Source organism: Nelumbo nucifera, chromosome 1 (assembly GCF_055504915.1).
Source record: "Nelumbo nucifera cultivar China Antique chromosome 1, China Antique-T2T, whole genome shotgun sequence".
In the NCBI taxonomy this organism is placed as follows: Eukaryota; Viridiplantae; Streptophyta; class Magnoliopsida; order Proteales; family Nelumbonaceae; genus Nelumbo; species Nelumbo nucifera.
The window spans coordinates 187,085,117-187,102,081 of record NC_142649.1 but is presented as its reverse complement, the minus strand read 5'-3'; the positions used below and the strand labels follow the sequence as shown (position 1 = coordinate 187,102,081).

General features: G+C 36.8%; 1 protein-coding gene and 1 non-coding gene across 3 annotated transcripts; one reads left to right on the top strand and one right to left on the bottom strand.

Annotated features, from left to right (window-relative positions):
* Window positions 1-1,586: 1,586 nt before the first annotated feature.
* Window positions 1,587-11,479, top strand: LOC104596128 (uncharacterized). Of its 2 annotated transcripts, XM_010257156.3 has the most exons (3): window positions 1,587-1,743; window positions 1,892-2,097; window positions 11,171-11,479. In XM_010257156.3, exons 2-3 carry the CDS (start codon window positions 1,915-1,917, stop codon window positions 11,243-11,245), a joined length of 258 nt encoding a protein of 85 aa, XP_010255458.1. In that variant the 5' UTR covers window positions 1,587-1,743; window positions 1,892-1,914; the 3' UTR covers window positions 11,246-11,479. The 2 variants fall into 2 exon arrangements, with proteins under 2 accessions (XP_010255458.1, XP_019053078.1); XM_019197533.2 differs by lacking the exon at window positions 1,587-1,743 and having other exon boundaries at window positions 1,756-2,097.
* A 3,606-nt stretch (window positions 11,480-15,085) lies between these two features.
* Window positions 15,086-15,159, bottom strand: TRNAI-AAU (transfer RNA isoleucine (anticodon AAU)). Its single transcript has one exon. It is a non-coding gene; the product is annotated as a tRNA-Ile (tRNA).
* Window positions 15,160-16,965: the final 1,806 nt, after the last annotated feature.

The following is a 16,965-nucleotide window of genomic DNA, read 5'->3' as shown; positions in this document are numbered from 1 at the left end:
AAAAATATTGTTTTAAAAAGTAGAAATTGCATAAAATTCCAATATTGAAAAAATAAAACAAAATTTTCAACCCAACATTAATTTCGTTAATTAATAACCCCTTTTCTCATTAAATTCGTTTTATTAGTATAAAACTATAAACTTAGCAATAACAAGATTCAAACCTTGGACATTAGGCTTTAACAACCAGAGGTTCACACTAAGGCACACCCATTTGCTTGTTATAGGTTTATGCATTTTTATTTTTAAATAAATCTTCTCTTTTTCTTAGTGTATGCTTATCAATAAATGTTAGAATTAATTATTAAAATTTATGTATTAATAAATATAAAGATAAATTATGTTGATTGTTTTAAAACTAATATATATCAATATACATTTATTTATTTTTTGTTTTTTCACGTTTTAGTTATTCCATCATTTGTGAATAGTTACTAAGTGTGTCCCGGTATCTTGAATTTTATATAGACCATTAAATTACAGTTTTTTTTTTTTTTTACTTTTAAATAACTTATTTACAATCATATAAAACTTGTAATTATCGTTATTAATATATTTTTATGATTTATTTGAGTTTTTTAGCATATTTATGCATATCTTGATTTTTCGTTTGTATCTATACGTATCCAAAGCATATCTTGATACGTCTTTTAAAATTATCTTTCTGATACATCTTACCTTTCCAATACTTTAAACCTTGGATTGTGGTATGAGTTTACATGTACAAATTTTATACATGTGTGATTCAAGAACATATATACATTTGCACATGTGTGAGCTCCTTCAATATAAAACCTAAAAAATAGATATGTGGGCCCCCACCATTATACATAACTATGCAAATGGAGTGTATGGGTCCCACCAACACACAAGCTTCCACAAAAATGTTTAGAAGCTCTACCAACACGCAAACCATACATGTACTTTGGTCCAATTGATAAAAAAACTTTTAGAAAACAAATATGTCTCCCCACCAACACAAAACCTAAAAAGGGTGGAAGAAATGGCTAATCCATTTATATGTAAAAATGTTTTTATGATTTAATCGAATAGTTCAGGCTGAAGTTCGATTAAGCTCAATTAGAGTTTGTATTTTGAAATAAATTTGATTAATTATTCGAACTCGAATTCAACCAATAAAAAATTCAACCCAAGAGCCCATGATCCTGGCTTGATTAACACATACATACATGCATGTATATATATATATATGTATTATAGAATATAAAAATATATTTTATAATATATATTATAAAATATATAATACAATATAAAAATATACTATATCAATATATTTATAAAATATAAATATATATCCGTTTTTAAGGCTTTCGAGTTGAGATAAAATTTAAGTTGAACTCGAATTTGAACCTAATAGTATTTTAATGGAACCGAACTTAGCCAAAATCATGCAGAAATTCGTGGGATCGGTGCGATTTGATTACACCCATAAACCATGGTGGATATCGGGTCCAAAGTCCAAACAGCTCAATTTCATGGTTCAGTAGGGTAAAAGAGCCGGAACCGGAACACGTAATAGGGTTAGGGTTTGACTTTGAGCATGAACGGTAGACTCACAAATCATAATCACCAGCTCTACTCTACACGTGCGTGTTTCATCTTCCGTGTTACTGCTCTGCTCTAGCCTCTAGTGTAGCACCAAGCACCATAAATTGCCCATGGCAGCCTAACATTTTCCATTTTCTCTCAAGCACCCCTCGACTGACCTTCACATCTTCACAGGTAAGAAAACTTTCTTTCTTCATCTTCCTCGTCGAATATCCTAATCTCTATTTCTCCAATTCTCCTCCCTACTTCCAAGTTTTCAAACGCTACAAAATACTCGGAGTTTCGTTCTGAGACATCCCTCGATCTACTCTCCGTATTGTAGAACTAGAGAAGAAGGGCGCATCCATGGGTGGGGGAGGCGAACACGGTCACGCAGAAGGAGCACATGGAGATTTCAGAGCCAAGGTATGGAGCATGACCGGAGGCCCGTATTGCAGGCCTAAACATTGGAAGCGAAACACGGCAATCGCCATGTTCGGCGTCTTTCTCATCTGCATTCCCATCGCCATGAAATCCGCTGAGCTCGAGGTTCCCCTTTTCATCCTATTATACATTGCATACTTTCAAGCATTGAATTTTATCATTAGATTGTTCGACAGTTTAAGATCTGGATCCTGTGCCTATACAAATGGTGATTTTATTAATTGAATTATGGGAATATACTTTTGCAGGATCAGTGCTTTTATGAACACTGAGTCAATTGAGTTATGATATTTACTTTCTACAGAATATATTCAGAATCTGAAATGGTATGAGGTTTGGGCTTTGGCAAGCCTGGAAAAATAGATGTACTTGCCGGGAATATTTTAAGTGCTTTATTTTTTAATAATACATTGTTTCTGTTAAATGAATAATGGGATAAATGTTGGGAAAGGCAAAAAAAGTGGAAGCATAACCAATGAACTAAACAATTAAAATAATATTATAACTGATAATACTAAATTATCAATTGCAATAAAAAAACAAATCATGGCAAAATTTTATCCCGAGAGTTCATTGTTCTTTAGTCGGCTATTATGGTGTCAACAAAGAGAAGGGTCCCCTAAAATGTCATATAAGTGTCCACATGAATATGAAATCCATTTTGAAATGCCCATGTAACATAGTACCAAAGTACCTTTCAAAAAAAAAGAAAAAACATAGTACCAAAGTAAGGTGCTTGATCATTTTGTTGGGGAAGATCCTGGCTAATTCTGAATTAGGAGTCCAAACCAACCACATCTCTTGAACATGTGAGGAATTGCCTATGGTACATTTGTCTATTATATGATTTACAGAGGGGCCATTACTGGGTGTAATGGTAAAACCTCAGGCTGGCATGCATGAGAATGCAGATTTGAGTCTGAGGATGGACACTTTGTGTCCCTCCCTCCCCCCCACCCAAAAAAAGAAAAAAGAAAAAAAGGTTAGGACTGTACCAAGTATATCCTATAGCTGGGACCAACGTTGGGTAATGACCTTTTTTTTTTTCCTTATTTATTGTGTGTTTCACATGTCTTCAAAAAGTCATGTAATTGTTGGCGGTATGAAATGCTTATCATCATAATCATTTCACCCATTGATATTCTATCATTTGCATAGTCTCTCCTAGCAATATTATATGCTTTTTATTTGCTCCGAGTCCTGAAATGGAACCATGATCTATTTTGACTAGTTTAGCAGCTGGAAGCTACTTAATCAACAGTGTATTTCAGATGCTAATGATTGTTATAATCTAGGTATTACTTAATCATAATCTAAGTGTTCTGCCAACTATTTGGGGTCAATTCCATTAATTCTGTTTGCTCGTTCAATCTATCATTGGCTCTTTCAATATACAATTAAGTGCAAACATACTAAAGTAGCCCTCAAATTGGTAATGAAAGCTCAAGATACTTCTTGATATTTCTTCCCTCATAAGATTGTCTGGGAATAAATTGCTTGATCTAGGAACTCATTGGTAGGGGGTGTTCACTCTGCATTTCTAACATCCTGCCTCCCTAATCAATTTCAAGGCCATTGGATCTATTCTTGTTCACCTCCCTCCTTGCAATCTGAGAATTTTTTGATAGCTAACAGGGTACCATTTCATTAATGTAAACAAAGATTTGCAACGAGGTATAAATACCCCTAAAATACTTGTCAAAAAAATAAATTCCCCTAAAACACAGTCATTACAAATGAGCCCAATACAGTTACCCCTCGACTTGCTAAGGAATCTGCCAACCCATTATCATCCCTTGGAACCCACTGAAAAATTACTGTTATTCCCCTTAATAACCACTTAATCTTCTTCACGACTTCTCATTAAGTCCTGGATGCCTTCTTTTCATTGCTTATCCAGCTTACCACCACTTGAGAATCCCCTTCAACTATCAGTCTTCTCACATTTAACTCTTGCTACTTGTGCCTTATAAAGTACAACAAGCAATTCAGCTCTAGTTGAATCTCCTAGAGCAATAAGGCCCGAGAATAAGGCTATGATCCCATCTTTATCCCTAACCCCCCAATGCCTGAAGGGCCTGGGTTATCAAGGCTGCTCCTGCAAAAATTAAGTTTTATAAAGTTCTGCAAAGGTGGTTGCCGAACTTTTAAGTATCCTATTCTTCCTTGTAGACGAAGAAGCTACTTCCTTCCAATGTCTTAATATATCATCAAAAGAATAGGGTGAGAACAAGTCCAAGGATTTGACCCAATGAATCACCCTTATGATGATACGTTCCAAAATTGCTTCCACATTTCTCTCTTCTTCTTGAAGAGTCTTGCAGTTATTTCTCCCCAACCTGTCCATAATACAACAGCTCTAGTGCATCTCCACAAAATTCTTCCTCTTTTCCTTGATCACCTGAAAGTTCTAGAGTGTTGATTTTTCCATGATAGACCTCCTAACAAAAAACCTCTATTTTTAGGGGAGCTAGTTTGCACCAAACCTCACACACGGGAAAGGGGGACCCAATGAGAACTTGTGTAACCAGGTACTGGAGGAAAGAGGCACAAGAAGAGGAGCCTTTGGGGTCGGGAGTCCAAATTCTCTCATCAAATTTAAAAGGATCAATGAAATCTAAATCAAGGGTTTGCAAAAGTTCACTGACAAGGGAGCATTTAGCCTCTCTCAAATCTCTTCTGAAACCCAAGTTCCATGCCACCCTCTCAGAAATTGAATAAAAGGAAGAAATAGGCTCATTTTTGAACAAATAAATGTCATAATGAGAAGGGAAAGCATTTTTAAAGTAGAAACACCCACCAAAGGTCCTTCCAAAACAAAATTTTAGACCTTGAGTAAGAATCTACCTGATGAGATTAAGGAAAAGGAATACCACATAGATAGCTTTCTAGGGAGAGGCTAACATAGCTTTTTTTGATACACCAACACCCTAGCCATTTTGCATCAGCTCATGTAAACTTACTATCACCTTGTGCCAAAGCTTCTTACACTCCAGAGGGAATCTACACAACTATTTCCCCTGGAAGTGTTTGATTCTTGCAAGTCACATTCCCCACCCCTTAGGCCTCCTTGTTTCTTGTTTAATACACTTTTCCTACTTCACTAAGTGGTCCTTCTTTCCTTCCCTAGGTTCCCAAAGAAAATCCCTCATTAGTTTCTCCAACAAGTTAGTCACTTTCTTGGGTACCTTAAACACTGAGAGGTAGCTAGGAGGTTTGCCAAAGTAGATTTTTTTTTTTTTTTTTGATTTCTTTTAAAGGGCTACACAACGGGGGTAGCCCATTCCCCAACCCAGGTGCAAGCGGGATTCGATCAAGGGTATTCTAGCACCTAAAGAAATGTAATTATGCTTCCAAGCTGCTAACCTTTTTTCAAACCTTTCTACGACTAGTGTCCAAAAACTAACATTCCTTGGATTGCTCCCCAATGGTAGACCTAAGTACTTCAATGGCCACACACTAGTTTGACAACCTAGGACCTCTGTAATTGCTTCTAATTCACTTTCTGCTAAATTCACCCTTGCTACACAACTCTTCTCAGGGTTTACTTAGCTAGAGATCTTTTTCAAAAAGATTCAATAACAACCTCAACCTTCTTATCTGTTGCAAGTTAAACCCATCACAAAAAATTATTATATCATTTGCAAAGTGTAGGTGAGTGACTGCCACATCATTTCTCCCTACTCTCCACCCTCTTACTAGACCCTCTTGGTCAGCTTTAGAAATCAGTCTACTTAGGACATATGCAATTAAGGTGAAAAGGAAAGGTGAAATTGGGCCTCTCTATCATAGGCCTTTAGAATCTGGGAAGAAATCCCTTACCACACCATTAACCAACACAAAGAAATGACTAGTTTGTAGACACCCAACTATCCACTTACACCATTTTCCCCCAAACCTAATTCTTCAAAATCTCTATCAAGAAAGACCAATCCACTAGATCATAAGCTTTCTCAACACCCAACTTACAGACAAACCCTTCGCTTTTCCTTCTTTTCTCCTCCATGCACTCTCATTGACTATTCAAATTTGGTCCACTATTTGCCTATCCTGCACAAAGGCCCCTTGGGCATGTTTGGTAATAGAAGTGAGTACCACTTTCAATCTCAGAGAAAGGACTTTCGCCACTATTTTGTAGACACTAGTCACTAGGCTGATTAGCTTAAATTCTTTGGGGTGTGCAGCCTTTGGATTTTTTGAGATCAACACAAGAAAGGTAGCATTAAGCCTTGGTTTTATTATGCCTTTCTCATAAAATGCAGTGAAAACCTCAAACAAGTTAGGTTTGATTATATCCCAACAATCTTGGTAGAAAGCTAAGGTAAAACCTTTTGTGGTCCTGGTGCCTTAGATCTATTTGTGGAGAAAACAACACTCTTCATCCTACCAGAACAAATCTCCTCTCCAACATAACTCTACAAGACCCATCCAGCAAAGACCAATCCAAGCCTTCCACTTGCAAGTGATCCTCTGTTGGTTTCTTGAAGATTAGTTTGAAATGGGTGACAAAAATACTTGCTTTATCCTCTTGATTAGTGATCTCTGTTCCATCCCTTACTAACTTGGAAATGAAGTTCTTTTTCTTTCTCCCATTTACCACAACATGGAAGAATTTAGTGTTGCCATCACCTTCTTTTATCTACTTGTACATGGATTTTTGCCTCCAATTTATCTCTTCCCTTAAGAGAGTGTCCTCTAATTCTTTGTTTTTTTTTTTTTTTTTCTAAATTCCATCTTTGGGATTGATTGCCTCCTTTTTCCTCTGGTGTGGTTGATTTCTATGCCCACTTTCTTCCAATTTCAAACCTCTTTCAGTCTTTCTTGGCTGTTACCACCAGACAACGCTTCCATTCCCCTTTACTCTTGCAAATGGAAAGTTTAGAAGACCCTGCATAAGCAGCCAACTTTAATTAATTCATCTCCACTCTAGGAGCTTCTAGTGCCGAGAAGCTCGGGTTTCTCAACTCTTCTGCCTTCTTTGACTCCCCCCCCGGCAACCATCAAAAACTGTTGGCAAGCATGTTGCCATCTCCTTCCATCCCTCTGCTTTCCATCCTTCAGGGGTACACACTATTTGCTTTGGACCTTGTCCAAAGAACTCTGTCAAAGTTATGTAGCAGCCTTTCCCATTTCCTTTTCTTTCAGCAAGATATCTTTTCCCCCCTGCTTCAGTCGAGCTTTTACAAAACCCACTTCTTTCAGTGCTTATTGCTTCATCTAAGAAGCCTTTGAACCACTCTGTTGCTACACCCACCAATAAAACTGTTGTCATCCTCAGCTCCCTGACCTTCAAAGTTGGAAGTCCTCGTACATCATCTCCTCAGCTACAAAGGTCTTGGATTCAATCTTATGAGTTCTTTTCCAACCTGCTGTGTGAACAAAGTCTTCTTCCCCTTTCATTATCTCCGTTTGCTACTCCAACTTGCCCTTGTTAAGCCTGAAGGTACTGACTCCTCAATCATAGCTACAGGCAATGATCAAAATTTTGATACAATGTGCCCCATGTCGGGCGTAGTATCTTTTTTTTAATACAAAATTATATAAAAGTGGATGGTTTTTAATACAATGTATGTGTGTGTGTGTGTACCTGAAACCAATTTAAAAAAAAAACTAGAAAAAAAATAAAAGCGGATGGTTTTTAGTATTGGTACACCTCTGCTAATACATGGGCGTAACGACGATACTTTGAACAATAGCTATAGGTTCCTCATCTTGGTTTTCATAGCGCCATCCTCTGAATCAGGCTGCCCTCATTTTAAAATCTGCTCCTCACAACACAAAGTAACATCTCACAAGTTGAAATTTGTTTACAATCTGAGGATTCATTGATATAGATAGTCTAAACTAGTGTACTTACCAGTTGAAGCGTTGCCTGGCTTTTGACTAGGCTACATATTAGGCACTTAGATGTCTGTCACCTTGTTGAAAAACTTTGGTAGGTGGTAACTGTGCCAATGATAAGTGATTATCTCACATATTAATATATTTATGTGAGTTTGTGCAACCAATTTTGGGTTGACACAAGTGCATGTAGCACTCAACTTAGGTCTCTCTCTCTCTCTCACTTCGAATCGGGGAGGCTTAGAAAATCTTGTCCTTTTTCCCCTCAAAAATCAGATGACCTTAGATGTACTTCAATATGTATGATGGAATCAAATGAAGTTGAGCTACTTTCACTAACAAGGGGCTTAAACCAGCACAGTTATGCAGTCAATGTATATTGTCTGTGCATTTGTGCATGTATGTAATTATTCACCCAATTGGTCCTTTATATGCTAGAATCACCATTCCATCCTTACAATATTGCTCTATTATCATTTTTAGCCTTTCTCTACTCTTTTTAGTCTTTTTGGCATATATGTCAGTTTGCTCCTTGCTTGTGCTACCATGACATTTGTTGCATGCAAGTATGGAACTAAGCTACCTTAAGTAGTCTTTAAACTAGATGTTATCACCAGTCACTGCCTTCCTTTGGATGATGATGACCTATGTGGGCATCGGGTTTGGGAATACATGATATGCAAAACTTGAAACTATGCCATGAATAGCCTTCATACACAAAGGGATGCTAGGTATTATGCATGTAATAATCTTTTGATGAATTAATTGATTGCTCTCATAATAAAAAGCAACCTTTTTTTGATCAATAACAGTAATCCATTAGATTAATAAAAAATGTAGTTACAGAACTCTAGGGAGAGATAAAAAGGCTTACTCTCTCTAGGAGGACAACAAAGAAAAAATTACAGAACAGCCCAAAACATTTGATCCCTTCCCACCCCCTGCTTTGCCAAGGCATTTGCTATTCTCTTAACCCACTGAAAATGGATTTCTAGCCCTCTAGTTAGCCACTTAATCTCCCTCCTCTCATTAGCAAATTTCCAAAGTCCACTATTTTTTTTTGTAGCCAGCTTAACACCAACTTTTAGTCCCCTTCGACAACTAACTTTTGTATATTCAATTCCTTAGTCTTCCCTATCCCCTCTAGTACAGCATAGATCTCAGCTTTAAGAGAGTCCCCAACCCCAATGGGACCTGATTACATTGCAAGCACCCTCCCATCCTCATCTCTGAAGACCCCTCCTACTCCTGATGGACCTGGATTACCTTCACTACTACCATCAATGTTTAGCTTTGTAAAGCCACAGACTAGTGGTGACCACATAGGACAAAGAGATGAGAGAGCAGGAGCAGAATTTGCCACCTCCATCTAGCTATTCAGCAACATGTTTGTAGAAACATCAACAAACAAGTCCAAGGATTTAAGCGAGTGCACCACCCTAATTGTTATTACTTCAACAAGGCTTTCTTTACTTCTTTCATTTTCAGGAAAAGTTCTGAGCCTTCTGGCATTCCTTTCCTCCCATAGGGTTCAGCAAGTAGCAGCCCTTACAGATCTCCACGTAATTCTCCCCCTTTTGTTAGGCCATTGAAGGAACGAAGAGCTAAACAAGCTTTGAATATTTGGTAGTGGGGTCTGCCTACAACCAAATAAGGAAAGAAACCAAACCCAAAGATCAACAGCAAAGGGGCAAGAAATTAATAAGTGGTAGGAGATTTCACCATTAGCCTTGCAAAGGATGCACCAATTAGGAGACATGCACCAAAAGGCCTTTTTCTTTGGAGTAAGTCAAATGTATTACACCTTTCCAGGAAGGCTTCCCAACAAAATGCTCCAATCCTTGGAGGAATCGACTCACCCCAGACATCCTTAAATGGAAAATTTTGTGCAAAATTATTGGTCAAAGGCAAGAGGGACTTAAAGAAGGAAGCACAAGAGAAGGTCCCAGAGGGAGCTAGAGTCCATAGTCTCTTATCCCTCTCAGAGGGGTCCAACACCACCTCGTTCAAGATCTGAACCAGATTCAAGACACCTTCAACCTCTACATCCCTTAGGCCTCTTCTGAACCTCAAATCCCAATCAAACCCAAAGTTGAGAAGGAACTAGAAAATTGGACACAACCTTGCCTTTATACCTGGAGAGGGAAAACAAGGAGGGAAATTGGTCTTTCAAAGGTACCTCACCCACCCAAGGTTCAAAGTATTGGGCGTATCGTATCGTATCTTTTGAAAACGATACGGTCTGAAACGCCTGTTTCCAGGGGTTCGGATCCCCAATTTTTTTTAATAATAAAAAATAGGTTATAAGCTTTCCAAAAAACCAAACTTTGAAAAGCAAACTAAAAAAAATAGAGTTTCGGCCGTTTCTAAGTGCCGATACGATACAGCTGAAACTCGTATCGTATCGATACTTTGAACCTTGCACCCACCCAAATGTGCTCCCAAATTTTTACCTGATTTCCTGAGCAAAGGTCATACCTGATGTGCTGCAAAAAAGAAGGAAGAATGTGATGTATTGATTTCCAAGGAGAGGCACCATTAGACCTTGCCAAAGTTTCTGAGTCCCAGCCGCCATGTGCCTGACCATGAAAACTCAGAATTACCCTAGTCCACAACTTATCCTCTCACCTTCCAACCTCCACAGCCATTTCCCCAACAAAGCTTCATTTTTCTTCTGAATGTTACCTGATCTTAACTCTCCATCAACCCTACTTTTAGAAGCCAAATCCCAATTCACCTTGTGATCCTTCCACTCCTCCCTTGGTTCCCACAAAAAGCCCCTCATCAACTTCACCAAAACCCTACTTATCTTCACTGGAATCCAAAAACAGATACGTAATACACAAGCAAACTAGCCAATGTAGACTTAATCAAGGTAATTCTGCCACCTAAAGATGAGTAATTCTTCTTCCAAGAAGCCAATTTCTTAGTAAACCTATCAATCACAGGACTTCAAAAGCTCTCTCTCCTCGGGTTATCCCCTAGAGGCATCCCCAAGTAATTCAGAGGCCATTGAGACACCACACAACCCAAAGCTTTAGCCCGCTCCTTTATCCTGTTGTCATTGGCATATGATTTTCTAATTTTATGTTTGTGTTCTCTTGATTCTTCATTTCCTGTATACATAATGTATTGAACGTGAAACTCTTCTTATATATAGCCCTTTTGTAGGTGTGGTTCTCCTCTTGCATTAGCAGTTTTGTTCTATAAACAAAAAAAAGGAAAAATAAGAAACTATTAAAAAGACTTAAAACAGATCTATATTTACTGTTCCTTTCTGATCCATGTACTTTGAAAGATTTTTAGTTCGAGAGCTAACGGGATAATTTTCTTGCAGCAACGTCCGCATCATCCTGTCCGTCCAATTCCTTCGCAGCTCTGGTGCAAGAATTTTGGAAATAAGGAATATTAGTTGTACTTCTTTTAGACTATAAGGACAATAATGGTTAAACCTCCCTATCTTGCCATCTAGCAATGGCAAAGAACAAAGTGTGCTTTCTTTTGGTTACTGCAAAGGATCTGTTTAGTACGTGGTGTGTTTTTTGTAATGTCTGGGAACAATTGAATCTGTACGCTTGATGGATCGACGACCAATCACCATCAAACTTGTTCATTCTACTCAGTGTCAAACATAATGTTGGATTAATCAGGCTTAGGGGGTGTTAACAATATGTTTAATTTTGTTTTTCAAAAAAAGAAAGAAAAAACAACTGCTACATCAAAATCAATTGTTATAAACTTAAACAGGATCTTCTGAAGCATACAAAACATACTGAAAGCATGATGAATTCAACATGCAAAGTACGGAAGATGTTCTGAATGTGAGACTAGATGCCATGTTCTGTATTCACACACGTTTTGCATTCAGCAAAATCCTAATTGGCCGATAAATCCAATAAGTCAGTAGGAAAAAGTAATAATTAATGAAAACTGGTGTGGTAACATCATATCTTCCCTTTCGGGACTTGTACAAGTACGGTAAGGTGGGCTTGCTGATATGATACATGAAGGCGGAAAATAAAGGCAAGCGCGTACTTATCACACTCTATAAATCAAATCCTTGAGATGGGGGAAGGACTGCCGCATCCCACACATACCCCGCATGGATGTGTGAGAGAGAGATGAACATTCTTGATGCGATTATTCATAATTCGGCCTTTATTTTTCTCCTATTATGGTCAGATAAAGAAAATGTACAACCACCTCTCGACTCCTAAACCCTAAAAGTTGAGGTTGAAAAAGCATTTTGTGGGACACTAATCCTCCAACTGGGTAGGACCAAGTTTTACCCTCATAAATCATCTTATCAATTCTCATTGTTGTAAGCTGATTTTCCTTTTTTTTTTTTTTAATTTCCAACTAGTGACGTACATGTGATACGCAAGGGAAGATTCAGTCCACACAAAATTATGTCTACATTGTTTTCAAAGCCTTTTTCAGCGATGGACTGATTGTCTTTTTATTCATGGGGAGGTAATACACGACTGCAAGGGGCTGTGAGAGTGATTTTGTGAGGATCAAATCCGATTTTATATTATACATGTACATAGAGATAAAAAAAAGATATAAGTCGGGGTGCAAGTCAGGCCAGTTGGGTTGGGTTTATGGTCAACCCAGGCCCGGTCCTAAAATTTGGGCTTAAGGTCCGAGTCTGAGGTTAAGCTTGATTTTTTCAACCTGAGCCCAACCCACCCTGTAATTTGATGCACTCGGGTTGGGCTCAGGCCCGGGCTGGGTTCGGGTTGTTAATGAACCCACTCTAAAATTATACATATATAAATGTATTTATACAAATATATTTACATATATTTATGTATGTATGTTAATATGTATGCAAAATATCTATACAAATATTATATATACAAATATGTATGTATATATGTAAATATGTATGCAACATTTTCATACACACACATATATATAATTGGGCCAGGTTCGGGCTACCTAAAGATTTGGTCCAAGCCCAGCCTGAAAAATAAAAATGCCTGACTTCTTAAACCCGATGACTAAATATCCAAGCCCAATTCGTATAAAATTTCGAGTTGGATTGATTAAGACTCGGACTGGGCCCATCCAAGTTGCACCCCTACATATAAGAGTATATAATATGATACTCTTATCTAAGTTTTATAGTTTGCACACTTGCACCTAAACTGATGCCCATTTTCTTTCAGCATATCACACTTGCTTTGCTCTCAGCATGCATACAAAAGATGTTATCAATGTGTGATCGGATGCCATGCTCTATATTCACACGACTTTTGATTTCACTATATCCACTCTTATAAATTATAACCCATTGGAGCATGGAAGTTCAAATCCTAATTGGCCGATACATTATAGTAGAAAAAAGTATTAAACAATGAAAAACTGGTGTGACATCATACTCCGCATTTCTGACTTGGAGATCCTATAGATCCTAAAAGTGCGTTAGGGGAGGTTTGCCAATTCTTGTAAAGGTGATATGATGGAATGCTTTAAACGTTAAGTTTTATGAATCTAGTCCTTAGCCCCACCTTCCGGCACAACAAAAATTAAAAAAAAGGCAAGTTTAAGTGTGTGCAAAAAAAAAAAAATGTTAGACTGCGATTATTACCAATAAAATAAAGAAAAATAAAGGAAATGAAAGAAAAAAAAAAAATCGATGTGTGACTATTCATAATTCGGGTTTTATTTGGCTCCTACAATGGTCGAGTGAAAAAATACAACCACCTCTTGATTTTTACACCCTAACCCTTAATTTTAAATCCTAAATCCTAAAAGTTACATTAAAAATGCATTTTGTGGGACACTTATTCAATTTTTTTCCCAAAATTATTCATAGTTGAATTTTAAAATACCACTTATAAAATTATCACTAATTGAATTTTATAAAAAGTACTTTATGAAAGTTTTTATAAAAGTGCTTTCAAAGGATACATTTTGAAAATTTGAAAGAAAATAAATGACACAAATGCTTATTTAAGTGCTTATTAGAGAAAAAAGATTATCAAATGCCCAATACAAATAAATTAGGTACCAAAAGCACTTTAAAAAATTAGGTACCAAATACAAATAAATACATATTTGAATAAGTAGCTATTAAACATGGCCTTAATATGTTAGGTAGAGGGTTTTGAGTCAATCTTGCGAGGTTAATAATAATTTAAAGGGAAAATCTATGATGTAGAAAAGATATGATATGGAAAAAGTTTTGACCAATCAAAACCCACCTATGAATTTTGTTAAATTACACCTTATTTGTTACCACCTCTGTGATTTCATTTTATTGGTCAGTTGTTTTCCAATATCATATATTTTCCATATCATAGTTGAACCCTAATTTTAAATGTTACATTGTTAGCATGACCCATGTAGGTCTCAAACATGCGACCTTTGTGTTATTAGCACGACGCTCTAACCAACTGAGCTAATAGGTAGGGGTGTTCACTGGTCGGGTTGGGTCAAATTGAGTCATTTTTTTCAACCGACCCGACCTGACCTAGTCGATTTACTTATCGACTAAACAGAAACCGACTGACTTTGAAGCAAAACCAACCCAAACATGAAGGGTCGGTTTATCAGTTTAGTCGATTTTTATATATATTTTAAACTAAAATATCTTTATCTAAATATCTATTTATATTTAAGTTTATTTCTTTTTAGTTTTTATGCAAAACCAAAATATATATTTAAATCCATTAATTTTTTATGCAAAACTGATTTTTTGGTCAATATGTATTTAAATTTATACAAAACTTATTAAATATTGTACCATTGTATTACATTTGTATTGGTTTTATGTTTTTAGTTTTTATCATAAATAACTATTTTTTTAAAATTAAAAAAAACACAATTAAAATATATCAATATTTAACACATAGGGTAAGAACTAATTAATAATTACTTAAAAATAAAGGATCGATTTGGTTTAATTTCGGTTTTCATACATGAAAAACCAAACTGAATTGTTGGTTTATTTTTTCATACAAACTGAAAAACCCGTACTATTAATAGGCCAATCTCTACGTAGGTGTTACTTTCGCGTAATTAGCACGACGCACTAACCAACTGAACTAGGTTATAATAGTAAATTACAAGTTCAATCCACTAAAAATCAAGCAAGCTAAAACGTAGATATGATTTGGCCCATGCAGGTTTCGAACCTGCGACCTTCGCGTTATTAGGCCAGTCGATGTTAAGTTTTACTTCCTAATAATAAAATACAAGTTCATTCCACTAAAATCAAGCAAGCTAAAGCGAAGCTTTGACTTGGCCCATGCAGGTCTCGAACCTGCGACCTTCGCGTTATTAGCACGACGCTCTAACCAACTGAGCTAATAGGCCACTTATTTTTTATGTTCTTCAATAGCCCTTTATCAATACAAAATTAGGGGTTCATGAGCCGCACCAGACTTTCCGACCTTGGGCCCGAACTTACAACTTACAACGGCCTGATTGTAAAGCTTTTTTTGGTAAACTCAAAATGTGACGGGATAAAGCTTTTGTTTATAAAATATTAATTATGTATAGTATACATGTATTTCTTCGCAGAAGTATGGACAGGCCCAATGAGATTTCTGATTTCTGATCTTCCTATATAATATGTGTATAAAAATGTATTTTGTATATTTTGTAATATAATAAATTATAGTTGTCATATTATAATCTATATATAAAATATAAAGTATGACATTAAATAATATATATATATATATTATAAATTATATATATTATGGACATGTTGAGTCTGAAGTATTAGGCCCAAACTTGACCCTAAAATTTGTAGACTTGATACGGGTTCAATCTTGGAATGTGCCTGAACATAGAACTTAGGCCCAACTTCAGAATTTCTGAGTTGGGTTGGGCTGGATTTTTCGGGCCAGGCTGAAAATGATCACCGCTACGTGAAGATGATCATTAACAAACAAAAGGCCAGGCTGAGGTGCAATTTATTTATCATTTATTTGTCAATCCAAGCCCTAAATGGTCATTAACCGTGATGTTTGGAGAAATAAGTTGGGCACGTATAATGTGAAATCTGCATAATGGACTTTTCTCGATCAAAATACATTTTCCTCTGCCTCCTCCTTTAAATGGTCATTAATCCGGCAAAACTAAAGTGCCTTTTAAATACCAAGTGTTTGAATGGAAGGCTTTATGGGGAGGAATTCCCATAAGAAATAAGTTGAAACCATAGAATAGAAATGCAGAGGTACCATGCATTTTTTGCAATCATTAAGAGGAGAGTTTTTCACATCGATCTTTCAAATATGACTTTGCAAGAGCATGTCAAGCCCAACTTGGTATAAACCCCAGTACAGTGAATGGTGAACACCTACAAACTTATTTCGGATTGGCTTCAGTCACTTGGGCAATCTTTTAATGTAGGTATTAGATTATGCTTTTTGTCCAAATTTCAAGTGTTTCTATATATGATCTTGGAGGCGCACAACAAGAAGTTCCATCTAAACAAGGATGTGAATTCCGTCTCTTTGGTGGACAAAGCAAATGAAACAATTGTTGATTCATGTTTCACTCTCTGTCAGGACAAATTAAGGCCTCGTTTGGTTCGCGGGAATAGGGGTCTGGACTATTCCGATTCCAACAGTTTGGCTGGGCGGAATTGAAATCCCATTCTCACTCCTGCTGGAATGGCTTCCCCCATTTGAGGGAATGGCCATTCCCTGCCCCTCTCTTGGGATTAAAATCCCATTCTTGCTGATTTTAATACCCATTCCCATTCCTGCCTGAACCAAACAGATTATAGGAAATGACCATTCCGATTCCTGCTGCGAACCAAATGGGCTCTAAATGCATTGCTCCTAAACAACCATTATCTAGTATTCACTGATGGATCTTATGATCAACACACAGACAGCAAAGCATTGGTTTTGTCATCAAGAAATCTGATGATAGATAGATCATTGCAGCCCAAGGGTCAACCTGCAGAGCCATTGACAATTATGATGTAGAACTTCATACAGTCATCAAGGACTTAGAAGCTGCTATAGCATTGCAATGCCAATCAGTGTGAATTTTCTTGGATGCTAAAATAATAATAAAGAAGTTAAACTTTCTAATAATGGAGCGTACATGATCGATCAAGTGCATTTTGGGCGAATCTTACATATCCAAAGTCGGCACATATCT